The sequence below is a fragment of the Necator americanus genome, chromosome III, assembly GCF_031761385.1.
Source record: "Necator americanus strain Aroian chromosome III, whole genome shotgun sequence".
Classification (NCBI taxonomy): domain Eukaryota; kingdom Metazoa; phylum Nematoda; class Chromadorea; order Rhabditida; family Ancylostomatidae; genus Necator; species Necator americanus.
In genome coordinates, this window is record NC_087373.1 from 10,071,101 (window position 1) to 10,089,938 (window position 18,838).

At 40.7% G+C, this 18,838-nt stretch overlaps 2 protein-coding genes across 6 annotated transcripts; both read right to left on the minus strand.

Annotated features, from left to right (window-relative positions):
- Positions 1–3,638: 3,638 nt before the first annotated feature.
- RB195_009141 (uncharacterized protein) lies at positions 3,639–5,465 on the minus strand (the record flags this gene model as incomplete). Of its 4 annotated transcripts, none has more annotated exons than XM_064195992.1 (7): positions 3,639–3,751; positions 3,803–3,875; positions 3,997–4,118; positions 4,189–4,199; positions 4,869–4,940; positions 5,188–5,245; positions 5,300–5,465. In XM_064195992.1, 7 exons carry the CDS (start codon positions 5,463–5,465, stop codon positions 3,639–3,641), a joined length of 615 nt encoding a protein of 204 aa, XP_064047134.1. The 4 variants fall into 4 exon arrangements, with proteins under 4 accessions (XP_064047134.1, XP_064047135.1, XP_064047136.1 ...); XM_064195991.1 differs by having other exon boundaries at positions 3,952–4,118; XM_064195989.1 differs by lacking the exons at positions 4,189–4,199; positions 4,869–4,940; positions 5,188–5,245; positions 5,300–5,465 and adding an exon at positions 4,434–4,527 and having other exon boundaries at positions 3,952–4,118.
- Positions 5,466–6,965: 1,500 nt separating this feature from the next.
- RB195_009142 (uncharacterized protein) lies at positions 6,966–17,641 on the minus strand (the record flags this gene model as incomplete). Of its 2 annotated transcripts, none has more annotated exons than XM_013446528.2 (14): positions 6,966–7,079; positions 8,784–8,861; positions 8,946–9,024; positions 9,096–9,184; positions 9,676–9,799; positions 9,854–10,018; positions 10,083–10,204; positions 10,262–10,417; positions 10,503–10,629; positions 12,739–12,838; positions 13,832–13,889; positions 13,966–14,059; positions 15,721–15,794; positions 17,582–17,641. In XM_013446528.2, the coding sequence occupies 14 exons, from the start codon at positions 17,639–17,641 to the stop codon at positions 6,966–6,968; spliced, it is 1,440 nt and encodes a 479-aa protein (XP_013301982.2). The 2 variants fall into 2 exon arrangements, with proteins under 2 accessions (XP_013301982.2, XP_064047138.1); XM_064195993.1 differs by lacking the exon at positions 17,582–17,641 and adding an exon at positions 16,506–16,508.
- Between the last annotated feature and the right edge of the window lie 1,197 nt (positions 17,642–18,838).

Sequence of the window (18,838 nt, forward strand, 5' to 3'; positions counted from 1 at the left end):
AATCCCTTTGAAAAATTGAAAACTGAAGGAAGGATAAAGTGAAATTTCCGAAGTATTTCTGCTACAGAGCTCCGGCGTTGCTGAAAAAAAACGGCGAGTTGTTCAGAACTAACAGAAGTGATTGTTTCAAACTATTTATGCGAGATCTGGTCCTCAGTCATTAAGAACGAAAGTAACAAGGTGTCCACAAAGGTAGCAACAAGGTAATCCGTTAAATCTAAAACAAAAACTTTGTGAGCATTTGATATAAGCACCAATGATAGCCGAAAAGACAAAGAAAAGAAAAAATAAAGAAAGAGAAAGTGAGAAGTTTGTAAGACGATCAAAGTAGTGCATGTTTACATAAATGCTACGAGGATAAATCGGAAATAATGCTGAAAACAGTTGTTATCATGCTGGAATTAAAAATATGTTTAATTCATTGACAACAGCGCACTTTTGCGCACGTGACGTCAAAAGATTTTTGCGAACTATATTTGAACGAGGAAACAATAATAATAAACAGTAATTTGAAAATTGAAGGAAAGATAAAGTGGAATTGAAAGAAGGACTCATCAGATATAAATTTTAGACAAAAAATTTTTAGACAACTTTTTAGACAAAAATTTGGAAATCATAAAAAGCCGTTGGAAGGTGCACACCTTACCATCGAGTATCAAATGAGTTTAAAAAAAAACATTTCACAGAAGAAAATATGTAACCTGATGGAATTTGAAAAGAGTACATAAAAATTAACTAGTAGGTGTTTTATAAAAATTAACAATAACGATTCTAAAGCGTCGGCGTTCTTCGCCTTTAAATCACACCAACTATTACGTGCATCAGAGATTAACAAAACTATTATGGAGCTTTGCAGGAAGAATGAGAACACGGCCTCAGTGGATAATTATTCCTGAGAGATCCTTCGCAAATCTGTGCAAAAAAAATGGAACCTAAAAATCAATATGATCGCATTTCAATTAGTCCAGATCAGAAAAATTAATTTATCGGATGAAAATTTTAGCACGGGATAATATAAAGTGATGATGACGTGACAAACAACCTTCCTGTATGAAACTACCGATTTTAATTGAATTTACTGCGAAAATTTCTCTGGAAATTTGCTCATTAGTTGCTTCACGTGTTACTGAACATAACAATTATGTCTTTTTGACCATTTTTCAAGTTTCGCTACATATTTTTTTCCACTGTTTTACAGGGTTATTTTAAGCTCTATGCTTGAATCTTATGATGAAAATGAATTGAAGTTCCAGAATCCAGAAAAGAATCAGAACAGAGCAGTACTGTTTTATCGTGTGTTTCATCGTCACTTGTTTTTCTTCTAATGTTCTCATATTCCAGCAAAAAAAGATCATTCCTAGACTACGAACTCATTGCATTTGTTTGCGTTCAGCTTAAAATGATAAGAAAAACAGCGACCATAAATGAATAGGTCTAATGAAGTCTCATGTACTATCTTCGCAAGAATAAGCGATACTGCTTAAGAAGAATAAGAATAAGGAGAGTAATCCATGAGAATTCCTTAAATACATTTTAATTCAGAAGAAATTATCTTTTCAGAAACCCCAAATAACCACCAGATGCTAATTTTGAGAGATCGGAGCCTAGTGATCATCTCAAAAGTCATTTCAAAACGGGAATCAGAAAGAAAAAAAGGAGCAAAGAGAGTAGGAAGAGGAGAGAGTGGTTGGCTTGTGGTGGTCTCGATCATTTCCTTCAGTCATCAAAAAAAATTCATTCCTTCTCTTGAGCTTGGGACCTTACTTTTCTACTGTAGGAGCTAAAGTGCAGAATAACCCAGGTGTCCTCTTTGATCTTTTTCTTGAATCTTTTCTGTGAAATGCCAATAATTTGAGACTACTATCTCAATTCAGTTTTCTGTACGTTTCACGGTATTTTCACAACAATATTTTACTTTTTTTCTTTTTTGTTCTTTGTTATTGGCGGAGTAGATTGTTGGGATTTTCCCTTCATGTACTAATGAAAAGATTTTAAGAACCCAACAGTGCAAGAAGCATAAAAAGCGTTTAAGCGTAAGCGTTGCCTTTTAAAAAATAAATAATTGAATAAAAATAAACAAATAAATAAATAAATAGTGGATGATAATAATACAACAAATTCAGTTTTAAAACTGATTTCAATTTTAAGTTCAATTTACACCGTAGGAAATAAAAGCTCCATTCAAGTGGACTTCCATTTTTTTTCCACTTCCGTGCAAGTGAACACAAATTTTCTACAAAAAGAACTGTTTTAGTTTGTTTTGAATTGGAAGCGGCGGAAGAAGGAAACGGTACCCATTCACTTCAAAGTTTTATATTGTCTCTTAAATACATAGTGTAAGAGGGCCACTTTACATACATATCGTATCTACAAAAACAAATTTAAGACGAGAGATGCCGGGATAACTTGAAAGCTGATGTGGAAATTTTTCCTGGTAAGCACCTTAGAGATTATGATCTCTTTATCATCATCCTTTTTCCTCCTAGCAAATCAGTGATGAGGCAAACATCATAATCCTCACTTAGAGAAATGGTTTTAGACCGATTTATACAGTGAAATATTCATTAAGAGCTAAAAACAAGAGAAAGTGACCACATTATTAAGAGCTTCAGACGAGCGCGATCTCAGAGTAGAATTCAGGAAATTTCCAGCAAAAAAAAACATTCGTGGACTAGCGTATTAGAGAATTAAGTCTGCAAAGATTAGACCTTTAAAAAGTTAAGAAAACAACAGCGAAATCATAAAATTGATATGAGGTGACGAAGCTGCAATCAATCAATATCACTGACCTGATAAGCTGATTGACTGCTGTACATATGTGGTGCGGAGATGCACTTGCTACCTTTTCAGGTCAATATGTGTGATCAAATTCCAAAACGTGGGACTAAAACTGAACTAAATGTTATGTTTTCCGCTTCTAATCATAGAAATTACGGGGAAAAAGTGAGTCAATAAACTGCTTGAATGATAGGGACCTGTAATACACCGATTTTGTAGATGTTTATTGGTTTTTCTCTTTAAAAAAATTGTAAATGGATTAGCGGTGTTATAAAGTTATTTCTATTCAACCTGCAGTAAATTTGGGTTGTTGCATCGATTACGACGATTTTTAAAGGTAGCGTAGCACGATTTCGACGTGGTGCGGAACCCACAGCGAAAGCATAGAGTTCGGATAGCAAAATCTTTTCAGAACCCACCGCGGTTTCGCTCATCCTACCTTAGTCGTCGTAAAAAAACTGTGTGTGAACTACTTTAATTCATACGAGGTGCGTTGGAACTCCATGTATACGTTTGGGTCTCTTCAGCACCCCATTCATTGTCTCACTTGAATAGTCTAGTAAAAAAGCATCATTGATCTTCGACCGCTCCTACTTGAATGCGACACGTGCAGAAGGATGGCGCGTTGCGCTGAAATCGTCAAAAAAAGATGTTGAAGCCGCGTTTTCTTTCGTTTCTCGCGTCTTCCACGTCGTTTTTTGCGACGATTAAAAAAGAGCAATTTACTATCCCAACTCTACGCTTTTGCTGTGAGTTCCGCACCACGTCAAAATCGCTGCTTTCAAACTAGCACTTTTATTAAAAGTGAATACATTTGAAATGACAATCAATTATGTCGTCGTCTTAGACAATCATCTTCCTTAAAAAAATCCATGATCACTGCACTCAGAGAAATTTATTGAGCTTTCTCCAGTGGTACATAGAGTTCTGAACATCGCTTGCATACTCATCACGGTTAAAATGCGAAGCCGGTCTAGAAATGCAGGAATCAGAGGCATCGAAAGCAACCGAAGCACTAATTTACCTGACGATACAGCCCTGCACAGATAGGACTGATGAAATGAAACGAGACGACTGCCATAAGTAGATATCATCACCTGTAGAGAATGTCCTGTGAAGTGGTTTCGAAGAGTATCACCGTCAATCTACTTCATACTGGCCCATATCGTTAACCTTTTTAGTGTAAGGGATTGTCTCGCTGATAAATTGAGGCCCTACGTGTTCTTGACGCCTCAAATGCCTGGATCTGCGCTCAATTGCGCTAGACGTGGCGTTGTGGGATGTAATCCAGCTCCGCGATAGGTGCAATTGGAGCAAGTGAGAGTAGAATGCTATGAACACTAAAACCAAACAGCAGAAAATTTGCGAAGAAGAAAACAAGTATTAAAAACACCAGAAGTTTATCCGTACTTATAATAGGACTGTGACAAATAGAATAGAACGTGCGGTTCTTCGCTTTCTCCTCTTTTCTTTGCTGTTCCACATTGTTTGAAGCCCAGAAAAATTAGACCGTACTTCAGTCAAACCTCAATGTTCTTTAGGCAATTGACGGTTAACTTTACAGGGGCAGTAGGCTCAAAGACTGTGATCAAAATAATGCGAGTTTAAAGATTGCAGCGGCTCCTGACAGCGTCACAATCGCCACAGTAGCCTACTCGCTCCTCCTGTGCTACGTCTCGCTGACGACCTCTCCTCTGTATCTGCCAGATACGCATGTAGGTGTAATACATGAGAAATATAGTTTGACATGAACAATGGGAGTGGGATATTTTTAAAAACAGCTTGTTTTTTCAGAGATGAATGAGTACTTTCCATCTAACAATTCAGAACAAATAATACCAAATGGTAACAAGCACCTCCACTCACATTTCTAAAGGGTATTTCATTAGTGTAAACTTCTTAAACAACTTAAAAAACATATGCACATAATACATGGAAGGATTAACTTCTGCTTAATTTCGCCCCTCCTTATAATATCCGCTCAGATTACCACATTTGTACATCACAACTTGCTTTGTCTATTCGGCTTTAGCTCCTCTCCCTTCCGAATTCACAGTATCCACTGCTCTATCGTGAGGGACGAGAAGTACCCGCGGAAGCTGGCAGCAGCGATCAACTGATTTTCGCGGGTAGCTTTCGTCCCGCACCCACTTATTTTGCACCTGAAACTTCGAAATAGACCCGAAATTTCAATTAAAAAGGAAGAATACGGTGGATCAAGGAAATTGCGCGATTGATTTCGCAACGGTTACGAAATCAAGAGTGCGGCCTGCATGACAACTCATAATTCGCTGCATTGCTAAGGAACATCGCAATAAAACAACAGCAACAACAACAGTATTCCTCAATACTACAACTACACAAAGAATATAGTATGCTATACAGAAACAACAATGAATAAGTACATACGTTATACAAGCAAGTAACGTGGTATGTTTAATGTAATGTAGAAGCGTAGTTTCAGCAGCTATTCATACTCCAAGAAGAACTGTTTGTCGGTTATCCTCTATAACAGTTGTACTCGGTTCTGCTCGATCGTGCCCAAAAACGTTGAATGGCGTTCTTTGGGGGTTGGCTGAGGGAAGACCGTGTAAAGATGGAGGCTCAAAGCAACGTTGAGCGCTCAATCGTGCCCAAAATCGTTGAATCGTCAACGTCCGCTCATATTGAAGGTATGTCTGCTTCATCTTGTCGATCACTCGGCTATACTGACGATGGCGCGAGCAACGCAGTACGGTTCCTCCGGCCAGAACTTGATCGTTAATCGTTGCACTATGGACGTGGGTATTCTAAACGCACACATGCACACCCTGATCAAACCTTTTACTCTGCTTGGTGGTAACACTGCACGATACGACTGCAGTTTCCTATCCTCCGCCATCAACTTGGGCAAGATGGGTGCGATGTGCCGCTTGTTTCATCTCTTGCAAGCAATCTAAGCGGGAAAAGCTTCTCCAGTGCGCCCATTGCAAACGCATAAACTCGACTCAAATCGCGACTCGCTTACCGGAGTCCATATTCACTTTGAGAAAATCATAGAAGGTTGCCAACGCCTTCATAAAGCCTTTTCGCATCAGTTCTTGATGGAGTGTTTTGAGGTATTCTTTTAAGGCAGGGCCGATAAACTGAAATCTTATATAATAGCAGAACAAACTACAAAGCAGTGATTTTTCTCACCAAGCAAAATTAAACAGCAAAAAAACGAAAAACAAAAAAAGAACTAAAACGAAAAAAAACGAAAGCAGCAACTCAAAAGGAGGCCGGAAAGGACACAATACCATTGAATACAATTGAAAAATACGTGATATAGAGATTGTTAAGTGGGAGTAAGGAGTAAAAAAGAAAAATATAGTGCTTCTAAAAACGTAGATGCGACAGAAAAGGAAGGTTAAATACAAGCAACAAAACAAGAGGGCGCGTGAGCGATCTCGTGATCGCGCAACACCGTCCTCACGTGCCGTATTTCGCAATTGCGAAATCGAGGAAACATAGGTCTGCCAAATAATATCTCTACTAAAACGGCTCTGCCAAATAATATCTCTACTAAAACGGGTCTGCCAAATAATATCTCTAAATAACGGCAAAAATCTTAAATTTAGTGGCAGGTGCAAGAACGTGATCACGCTCAATTCTTCCTAACTGTTCCGAAAAAAAAGCTGTGCAGGCCTTATCGATCGAATCTCCTTATAATGCACCTAACAATGCGCCACTCCTGCAAGCACAGGCAAACGTTCTGCGTCTGTCGACGAGCGGAAGAGAGCATCAACACTCCTTTAATTGTCCGACACCGACACTATATTATTGTAGAGAGATCCCAATATAGTCAATTTCATGATATCCTGACTTCAATAAGGGTCCCGGATATCCTCTTGTTAGTCTCTGGCCCAGAGAGGCCGCTGATATCTGATTTTCATGACGTAATGCATACCTCTATGATTTATCGCATCCGTAACACAATATATCATTCTTTTTTTTCTTAAAGCCACCGATCAGCAGAGCAGATGATCCACAAACTGTACCTTTTTCTTGGATGACATAATGTCTCTTAGTTACAGAATTCATAGGATTCCATGCAAAATCTTATTGCATCCGATCTCTCTATGCTCGTGGATCCACACGGTATCGTGTACTACAGCGAAAAGAACTATATTTATAAATGCACACTACAATTAAGATAACTATAATAATTAGGAAGGTCCTAGCATGTTTTCGGGTTTCACCCAACGATCGAATTGTTCCCCAGTCAGGATGCCAAGATTGATTGCTTCTTCTCTTAAGGTCGTGCCATTTTTATAAGCAGTCTGAAAAAATAACAGTTTTCCTTAAACAAAGAATCTGTTCAATCAAAATTCATGTGATTGGGACATCCCAGAATAACTAAGCTGGTACTGAAACTTTTTTTCCAGAAGCTCTTATTCGATATATTACTTCTGGGATTGATTTGAGCAGAAAGTCCAACTACTGGATAAAACCTAATTTCCAGTCCACAGCTGAAACGCGGTTAAATGTAAGTTCCATAACGAGGACCTAGTCTCACCTTATCACTGTTTTTGTGAATTGCGCGCGGTGCTGAAAAGAATGAGTAAAAAATGACTTGAAATTTCCAATCCGCATACACGCGCTCCTGGGAGGTCGAAGAAATGTGATTTCAGTATGGTCAGGTAAAAACGAACTAAACCTTGTGCAGTAGCGTAGACGGCTGCGCTGAACGCGGCGCTAAGGAGCAACCAGCGAATGCAATGCGATAAGGTGGGACCCATAGCTACAAGCGGTCTGAGAGACGGTACAAGTTCCATTACGACCGCAACCGCTGGGCTCGCTGCGCCACCTACGCAACCATCGCAGGATTCAGGTCCATTTGATCCAATTATGTGCGCTACTATACTAGCGCTTTTGGGAGTGAGAGAAACTAACTATTTTGGTTCGTAGACCATTGCTCGAATCAATGATGACATGGGCTCATAGAAGCTGCACCAGCTGTGGAGCAACGCTTTTCTTTCTTGAATAACGGTGCATGATTCACACGGTTTTGGAGAATAAATAAATGTATAGAATTGCGAGAAATTTTACTTCGATTCATAAAATATTTTAGGCTATATGACTTTTGTTTAAGACTCAAATGTACGATTCGAGCAGAGCGATTACAGAAGGGTGACAACAAACGGTAAATATAAAGCACCGGAAACATCTTCCGAGCAGAAGCAGCACAGACGAGAACTATCACCGTTGATCCAGATTCTCATTGAACGAGACCTGTGCTTCATGAAAAGCGGAAAATGTGTCCAATAGTGAGATCCCACACCGCCGAACCGTTGAAGGATGCCCCGGACAGAAAATATTTTGATGGTCGCGCCCAGATAGAAGCACTTGCGTGTTATTAGAATGAAGTTGGGAGGATTTGGAAAACCACCAGGAGATTCACGAACCGTAACCTGATAACGAAATTACAGAAAAGTATTTGAAAAAAAAAACTGTTGAAGTTTAATTGTTTTTTGGTCAAGAAAACTATAGGATCTGGGACTGAGTCCAATCTCTGGAGGATCCTTGCTACCAAATAGAATTTAAAAAAAAAAACCAAGATGGTTCCTTCCTTCTATTCGATTTGAGTTGTATTTTTTGGCTTAACTACCCAAAGTTAAGATAAAATTTGTACGTAAAGATGTGTTGGTCAACAGAAGCACAGAAATCCGCGTTGCAACCAAGAACCGTTGGTACAAGTTTGAGCATCAATCAGATATGGTTTTCGACGGGAATCCAACCATTTCATTACAAACGCAACCGCATGTTATGCAACGCCTACGCAATTGCATCGTATTCCAATTCTTTTTGGAAGCACTGCAGTTGCAAACTTCTGGGAAGTGTTGTTTGAGAATGCCCCTTTACATACCTCGCTCACTCTTCCTCGAGAAGTTGTTCTTAGTACTTTTCTTATCTTATGATGTCATAATATGATAATTCAAAAAATGGAAAAAAAACTTGAGTAAAAGAATTTTAAAACCGAGTACCTTAGCAATCTTTGAAGATTTGTCATAACCGATATGTGGATTTAGTGCAGTGACAAGCATTAGTGATTCGCGCATGAGCTAAATTAAAAACATGAGAATAGTTCGTTCAAGAAGTAGTTTTAGTCAAGAAAAAATGAATACAAAAAAGATGCCGGCTGATACCTTAGCGATTCTCTCCCGGTTGGCTTTAATGCCATCAAGACAATTTACAGAAAATGACACAGCAGCATCAGATAAAAGTCTAAAATTTAACAGCTACAGAAAAAAAAACATAAAAGCTCCGTTGGTTTGAAAAACAAATGCTGCACCGACCTAATCGACTGCAAAACATTGATGACCATGAGTGGTTTGCAAACATTCAACTCAAAATGACCATTAGCTCCTGCGATAGTGACAGAAACCTGAATCGATCCCTGTGGTTTGTATGCATAAGGTCCGAATGATAAAAAGAGGTAATGACTTTAAAAGCAGCGTATCAGGAAATTGATGTGGAACGAAAACAGCAGCGACCGTGACCCCCTTAATTGTCCTAAAAAAATAGCGTAGGAGAAGCATTATTTCCTGGCATGTACATAACAACGCGCACTCTTGTGCACGCTCCGGTCTTCTCAACAATCTATTCATCGGTCCTACTTGAACAGGCTGTCAAGAAGACCTCGTTGATTTTAGACCGCTCGCTCATGGAAGCGGCGCGTGCGCAACGGTAGCGCGCTGCAGCAGATCTCGTAGGAAAGAACGCTTCCACGCCGATTTTCCGACGAAGATTAGGGAAAAATAAGCGTAGCCACGCTCGTTTTCGCAATCTACAACCAGAACTCTACGTATTACTATGAAGTTTCCGTACCACGTCTATTCCGTGATACGCCACCTTCGAGAGGAAATCCTCGCTCACATGATTCCCCATAACCTGGCCACAAACCAACGTGAGTGTCTCACACTGAGTCGGATTCACTTTTCCAGGCATTATCGAACTTCCAGGTTCGTTCTGAGGAAGAATCAATTCTCCCAAGCCGCATCTAGGCCAATCAAATTATATCTTAGTTCAGAAGGTGATATAGGTAAAAAGCTACCTTGGCCCAGATCCAAGAAAACGAATATCGTTAGAAATTTTCATGAGTGAAGTGGCTACTGTATTCAGCGCACCGTGGACTTCAACAAAAACGTCATGATTAGCAGTAGCTTCGAATTTGTTAGGAACAGTAGAGAATGGAAGTCCTGTGAGTTCGGAAATTTTCCTGAATGGATCTCATCTAATTCCAGAAACAAGTTTCAGAGTTGTTTTTTTTTTGTTCTACTTACTTAGCAACCTTCTCAGAAAATCCTTTTCGTGAATTCAATCCAGTTCCAATAGCTGTACCTCCAAGAACGATCTGGTAGAGTCGGGAAAGTGTTGACCTGATGCGTTCAATTCCGTTCGCGATCTGCAAAAAGTTTCACGTGGTGAATTGTACATGTAAACAGTCCTACTCCTTTCAAACCTGCTGTACGTAACCGGAGAATTCTTGACCTAAAGTGAGCGGGACAGCATCCTGAGTATGAGTACGACCAATCTTGATTATATCCTTGAATTCTTCACTTTTCTTCTCAAGTGAGTCATGAAATTGTTTCAACGCTGGCAAGAGACGATGGTTGATCTGTAAATGATACGATGAAGCAGGTGCAACGCACGGGCGGAAGGAGGGGCGGACGGACGGACGAGCGGAAACCGTCTGATCTAACCTCTAAGGCGGCAGAAATGTTCATTGCTGTCGGAAAGGTGTCGTTACTCGACTGTCCCATATTCACATGATCATTCGGATGAACTGGGGATTTTGAGCCAAGTTCTCCACCAAGCATTTGAATTGCTCTAAATGAATGAGTTAGTAGACATGGTGTAACGAATGTTCTAAAACTAAAATCCACACTTTAAGGATGCAAGGCTCGGTCCCTATTTTTCCCTCTATTTCATCTTAACAGTTTCACTAAATGGAACCGTGGTTGTTATGTGGTCATAAATCTACAAATGAAGCTTGTGAAAAATAGCCTTGTCGTGACCATCTTGCTGTCTCTCCCAGCAAAATTATTACAGATCGTTTAACTACAAAAATATCAGGAACTTCGCCTGTGGCGATGTCGTTTCGTTAGTTACACGGTCACAATTATTTCAGTTTAAATGTATTGAAGATACCAAGAAGTTTTTCCTTCCTATTAAAATCACGGTGTCTCACCACATTTTTATTTCCCAATTCCTACTGTTTTTCTTTGTTTTCTGTTTTAATTTTCTCTTCTTTTTTTCACATATTTGTCTCAGTTATTTTCCTAGTGGATTCATTTACTCATTATCAATGACTCCTTCTCTTCTAATGGGAAAACCTCAATCCTGGTTATGAAGACGATTTTTGATTGAAGGACTCTGAGATTACGGAGGCTACGACATTATGAATAGTAGGGTCAAAACGACTGGAAACAGAGTGCAGTTACATAAACGGCTGTGCTCGAAGCGGCGCGGTGCAGCTAGCCGTGGGATCGAGGTGGGACCCTTGATGACACCGTTCTTCGCTGTAATCTGGTCCCAACTCGATTGTAACCGCTATCTCCACCGCGCCGCTTCATGTCCTTTTAACGCGACTCTATGTGCTTTCCGATACTCTCAATAACTCCCAACTGTTTGCATGCGAGGCAAGTCATGGACAGATGCGTTGCGCTGCGGTCGAGAAGAAAACGCGTCAAGTATGGCACTGGAGAGATGTACGAGTCTGTAGAAACGTTCTGCGAAATTATCCCACGCAACGTTTTAAAGCAATCATTTCTACTCTGGCAGAGGTAGTTATTGCGATCAACGCCTTGTTAGGATTCGAGGTAGTCCTGGTAGGAATAAACTCAAAAGAAAAACTCCATTCCATTTCGTTAACATTTGATTGTCGTAGTTGTTCCCAAGATTTACCTCATAATGTCATATGGTGTCTTTAATCTATGGATGTGACCGCAAACGCGCTGAATTCCCGCTAACTAACCAAAAAAGCGAAGTGGAGACTCCCTTACCGCACCGCATCCTCCTACGTGACACCTAACAACGTGAGCTGCGTCTGCAAGGGGGCGGATAGTTGATGGGCTGCTGACGCTGTATCTTCCGTTTTCTGGTGAATGATACACGTGCTTACGCAAACATGACGTGTTATTAGGTGCCACGTAGAGGATTCAGTGGACACGTTGCGTTTCCCACGCTAAATCTCTGGTCAATTAGGAGAAACTGAGCTTGTCCATGTTTATATTCGTGCCTTTCACCTTCGAGCCAATCTATTCTTGAAAAGATCTCAACAGCCCCAATTTTTGAGGCATGCTTCTTTTGAGCTCGGCGGGCATGCTGTGCGCTCACTACTGCGCGCTTTGGGACTCGTTCAACTCTGCTCTCGTGCTGAAGTCCAAACACTTGTTGTGCTCCTGTGCTACTCTTGCCGTCACCTTCGTGCGATTGATGGGTTCATCGCTCCGGAACGCGGCAGCTTAATTCCTAACAAATCGAATAACTTTGACAGAACCGTGCTGAGGTGTACTGAGGTGTACAGCTAATGAGAATCAGCACTGCACACCCTAACTGCATCGAAATTGACACACATAGTCTACATTTTGTCTGTCGTTTGCTGAGACGTTCAATAACTCTTATCTGAGAAATTTCCCACCGTTTCAACTTAGTTCGAAACATTAGAAATCGAGAAAATTCCGGGGAACAAAACGAAAATTTGCAACAAAGCAAACGCCTAAGACTAGTTGCTGATATGATCTTGCCGACATAATCGTAACAGGAATACTCTAATGAACCATTCAAAAGAAACGACTGCTTTTTTCCCTTCGCAACCCTGCACACTCGATTAATCCTTTAAAAATGGAAGATTCTCTACTACGACTTTTCCAGTGCAGTCGAATTAGACGCAAAAAAAGCAAAAAAAGCTTTTTCAAATTCCCATCATCTCCTCACCTATTCGCAATCACTTCGTTCACGATCATATGCCAATGAGTTGTAGTCTGCCATGCGCTGAGCACAAAATTGTCATCCATTTTTCCGGCTACCACTTCATCTACAATAATTTTCGTATCACCATTGGAACTTATCCAAGAACAGAAAACAGAAAGCAGAGGAGAACTATCGTAGTTATACTGACATGAAATACATCGCACAAATCAAACTTTCTTTTACAGAAACGAAGATATGGATGGGACACCTTGAAAATACACTATTGCCAATTCGTTCATTATAATCAGCGTTTGGAAAATCTTCCGATGTTGGGTTCATTCCTTTAATAAGGAATGACCATGGAGATGTGGCTTGCAGGTATTAGAACGAACGAAAAAAAAAACAAGACTCCTCCCACAAATCCAGAAATCAAACATATCGCGATCACCCAGGTTCGGATCGGTTTGCCTAACGAGGGAAATTGCATACTTATGGAATCGACAAAATAAAATCGAATGAAGTGCGTTACTGGTGTTACTTATCCGTAGAAGCAAATTTTTTTGTCATAAAAAAAATCAAATCAAATCCTTGTCGGTACGAGTCATCTTTTCTTTTTCAGCTTTCAATTCCTCAATAACACAGGTGTAAAATGTTCATACGTTGGAAAAAGTGAAGAAGTGGTGGGATACATTTGATATCTCTGATTCCTAGAATTATAGGCTGTGTTTCTATTTTGGGTATAGTACTTGCGAATTCCCAAGTTCCAAGGTCCACCCACTATTGAAAATATCCTAGTATTGGAAATATCTCCAGATGCCGCGTTTAATATGTAAATTTACATATTTGAGAAAAATCTTCCTTCGCTGTCAGTCATAGTCGCCAGTAGTTATATTTGCCGCACGGCTACGATCCCTCTGGCACAGATTTCCCTTGTTCACTACCCACACTCTAACCTTTGCCCTGTTCCAGCCAAACGTATGCCTCGGTTAAGTACCGTCATCTATAAAGGTATCGGATTTCAACAAGAAAAAGCTCTACACCCCCTGGTACCAGAACAATGGCAACGAGTGATCAATGAAGAGCGAATAACTGTGAAGCTTAGAAAAAAGAGCCTTACCAGCCGCTTTACAGATGGCATCAGCAATTTTCTTGTCGAGACCGAATTCAACGTTCACCTGCAGAGAAATAGCTAATGTAAATCGTTCTATTTCTAATGTAAAATGAAGACTTTATAATTATATTATAGACTACCATTGCCGCAGCCTTCTTTAAAATTCCGAACGCATGTAGCATTGGAAGTGGCATACGCTCTTCGGGACCGCCGATTTTGAACGTCAACATGGCACTGAAGTTCGATAAATTCGAACTTGATGTTTTTTTGTTCAACAGATGTTTGAAAGGTGAGAATTTTTCTCAGACACATGTATTTGCGGAAGTTCAAGGGAAAAGTTTTTCATGCAATAGAGACAAACTCTGATTCAAAGCTGTACAGTACCTCTTCCCCGTGACGTTCTTCTACAGTATGACCATCACAACTTGGTTAATTGTGCGGTATGGAGTAAATGTTTGCGTCTACGACAAAAAGGCTCTCTACCACCGGGTGACAACGAACGCGTCATTAGCTGGCTCGTCAAAGAAACGTTAGAATGTAACGTATAAAGTGCACGGCGTTGGTCAATCCCTGTAGGGATGCTCCAACGCCTTCGACTTCAATTCAGAATTGTTTAGGGTTTATGAGTGCACGTTTAATAATACAACATGTCAAATCACTGTCCTCCCAGACAAGTCTGGTATCAATTTGTTGACCGTTATTTTAGAAATAAAATCTTGCTTGGGTTAGGACTGGATTCGAACCATCGATCGCACAGGCATAGTAGAACATCTAATCGACTGCGCCACAGTCGCCCATTAAAGGAAACATACTACGAGGTTGATTCTGTTGGGATCTCTCCACGGAGAAATAACGCTAGAGGTGTAGATTACGAGTATGAACATGATCACGGTCAATTCCCCCTGATGATCCTAACAAACCACGTGGGAAACAGCCTTGGTGCTCGATTTTTCCTACGAGGCTCCTTATAATGCGCCACCTCTGCATACACGCAGACCCCTTCAGCAAAATACTCATTCGTCCTAGCTGGAAGATCTGATGAGGGAACCTCATCGGTTTCCGTTCACTCATTTGCTAACGTTGGATTTAAAGGCAGCATACAACAAACCCGACGTGGTGAAGGAATCCGAAAAATCTAGAGTTAGGGTTGCAGATCCTGGGATCAAAGGTGGTTCTGCCCATCTCTCCTGATCGTCTTAAAAAATGGCGTAGAAAACGCATTTACTACGCACACTTACGCACATTACCATCAAAAAGCAAAAGAATAATGGACTTCGTACTGGATGCTTCTGGAACCCAATTACATTATTTGAGCGGTTGATGCAACCTTATTTTCTCCCTAAAGACAATCCCTAATCGTCGCCAAAAAAGGCATGGAAGACGCCGTTTCTTACGACGATTTCGGTTGCAACGCGCCACCCTTGTGCACGCACCGCATCCAAGAACAAGCGGTCGAAGATCAGTGATATCTTCTCACAAGCCTATTCAACTAAAACCAATGAATAGGCTACTAATATGTGGATAGAGGAAAATCCTAACGTACCTCGTAAGGACTAAGGCGGTTCCAACGCGGTTTTTTTTCAAATAACGATTAGGGTGAGGTAAGCGGAACTTTGCCGAATCCCTTCATCTACAAATCCATTTCTAGCTTTTCTCGCGGATTCCCTCACCACAACAGATTCGTGATATGCTGCTTTTAAGTAACTAAGCCTTCTAGGGCAGCGTTATGTGACAAAGATAGGATGAATTATGGATAGGAAAGCGACAACGCGAAGCGGGAGGTGAGAATACGTCACATGAACAAATGATGCAGACCAAATAACACTCCTTATGACGCTACTGAAGGGTTAAAAAAATTATTTAAAACAACTGAATATCCCAAGAATCGTACTCACCGAGCAGTCTGTGCCCCGTAGTATTTGTCCTCTGGCACTTCATACTCGCCAAAACCGTCACGCTCTTTGCGAACCTAGAATTGAATAGGTATAATGTTGAGGAACAAAAAAAAATCTAGCAAAACTTCAAAAAAAAAATCACAAGGAAACAAAACAAAAAGGGACAAAAAAATCTAGCAAAATTCTATAACTCTTAAATTATTCTTATATTTTTTCTAAAGAGAGTTTCCGTGCTATTTTCCTACAAAATAAAGAGACTCAAAATTTAACTCTACAGGAACAATCAATTCGATCTTTTCAGTCAGCAAAGATTAGAAAGTTTCCAAGCTGGCGTGCCCTTTTCCAGTCACATATATGTAAACTTCAAGAAACTTCGCATGTGCATAGTTCACGTTAAGTTAAAAGCATCACCTCACGAATCTGCAGTGGTACGGATTTCCGGTGGAGTATTCGTATACGGGGTCGTAGATTACTGAGAGAAGGGCGTTTCCATCCATTTCTTTCTTATTGCCGTAGAAAACGGCCCGGAAGATACGGCTTCAAGCGTTGCGGCGCACTATTTTCTACAAAGAGTTCGATTGGAGCGCGCCAGTCTTGTGCATGCGCCGCATCTCCCGGGCCGTTTTTTAGGGAAATCAGGAAGAAATGGACGGAATCACCCTCCTCTCCATAATCTAATATCCCATATACGAATACTCCATCGGAAATCCGTGGGGTGATGCCTTTAAGGTAAAGTGCTGTACTAGGATGCAGATATGTCTGGTTAATAGCTTAATCGAGCTCACCATAACGTACGATAATCCTCAAGATTCCCAGAGAGATGCAAGGAGAACTCTGAACGAAAGAAAAATTATCACAACGAACACTTAGTAGGCGCTACGTCTAATCCATGCCTTTTCTGCTATGTTTGACACACACTGCTCCCCTGCTATCCTGACGCATTCAAAAGCGCTTTGCGGTCACTCAGTTGAACACTATCGGTGTCGACAAAGAAGTTGAAGGTAAAACCCGCATTTAACATGTTTTAGTGGATTCCAGTGGTAGGTTCTTCAAGAACTCAGTCCTGCCAAGATTTCTTGTGCTGCATTTTGTGGTTGTTCGCTGTGATATCCTCTCACAATTCCCATAATCTACTTCCATAATAAACTAAATCCTATTGTCGGGATACTATGTTCAGCGCCGTAAGAGTATGGTGAACGGAAATTTTGAATGTGAATTCCGTTGTACTTAAAGACATCACGAAACGAATCTGAGGTGGTACGGATTTCAGGTGGAGTATTCGTATATGGGATGGGAGACTATGGAGAAGGGGTGATTCCGTACATTTCTTCTTAATTGCCGTAAAAGACGGCCCGGAAGAAACGGCTTCGAGCGTTCTGGCGCACCATTTTCTACGAAGGAGTTCGATTGGAGCTCGCCAGCCTTGTGCGGCGCCGCATCTTCTGGGCTGTTTTTTACGGCAATTAGGAAGAAATGAACGGAATCACCCTCCTCTTCATAATCTACTATCCCTTATAAGAATACTCCACCTAAAATCCTCACCACCCCAGATTCGTGGGGTGATGCCTTTAAGCTTGGCATTTCCCCTCGAAGCATTAAACTTTTTTCTCTTTTCAAGAAAGGATTCTTGAACTCATAGCTCTTTGGGAGGCGCTTTTCGAAGAACACCATTTCCTACGGTTCTCAGTGGTCCTTTGAAGTTTTTTTTTTCTAAAGATAGCGAGCAAAAATGCAAACATTGTTTTTCAGAGAGATGGAAACACCACTTCCAAATAAAATTGAAGCAGCGCAGTGGAGCATAGCGGTTAGGATCGAGGAGGGACCCTTGCTGCTTCTTCGCTGCATTTTGCGATAGGCGCACCTCGTATCGAACCGCTTCCTTGACCGCACCGCTTCCAGCTCGGCCGCTGGCGCTGTGCATTGTAAAGTTCTTCATGTCGTTTTGACCCAACTATATATTCGTACTTGTGATGCCCATCATAACTAGCGCTTTTAATTTCACTGCATCCGGAATGAAATGATGTTTATAGGAATGGATAGATTCTAATCAAAGTTTGTTCGCAAAAGTTATTCTATTAGGCCAACAGTTTCGTTGAAACCACTTCGTAAAGCATTCAAGATTCGTAGATTGGCAGCTGTTTGATCATTTCATTTGCGTTTTTATGATCAACCTCAAACCGAAGAACAGTGATTGCCTATATTTTTTTTTATGTTGCAGAACTTCCTCGATAAGGTGTGTAGTCGGCACCGAATGTGTTCAACCAGGTGAACGCATCGCGCCATCCACCCACCGAATGTAAATTTGTCTACAGAAAAACAAGAAATGCTTTACAAATTACGTTCTAATTTCAAATGTTTTTTTTTCTTTTCACGGCTGCAAACAATCGAATGGCTCATGATTCTAGTAGTATACCACTGAACTCACCTGCTGCACTGCAGCGTAATATGCTGAATGCTTCTTACTGTTTGAATTAAACCCGTAACAAATATTTATCCTCAATGTTGCTTATCAGGTGATACTGCTTTACAAACGTAAACATTCCAAAGAAGCATAGACACTCACCACGAAATTAACGTATTTGTTGTCACTGGATCTTCTCAGATAATATGAAGTAGGAGACCGATGGTCTTGTGCTTTCATAGTATTTGTTAGATCACTTGTTTCCACATTGCCAGCTCTGCTAGCTGTTCTTTCTTGCTCATTCAACTCTTATAGTTGGGTCAAAACAAAATGACGCACGGTGCAATTACGTAAGCGACTGCGTTCAAATCGGCACAAGGATGTAACGGACAGAATCGATGTGAAACCCTCATGAACTGCAGCGATAAGTGGTGCCAGAAAATGTCCTCCTTCAACTTTGATTCTTACCGCTACGCTCCACCGCACCTCTTCGAGAGCAGCCGCTTCCGCAACTGCACTGAGCTCCATGCCGTTTTGACCCGACTATAGTACTAGTTTCTCCCTACTTTTTACTTATCAGCGCGCCGCACTTCACAACCAATACCTAACAGAAATTTGCTGCCTCACAAGTTGCTGCCTCACACCTTTGTCGGTGAAGCACGCATTCCATAGAGCACCGAGATGTTCAAATGAAATGATAAGGATATGTCAGTTACG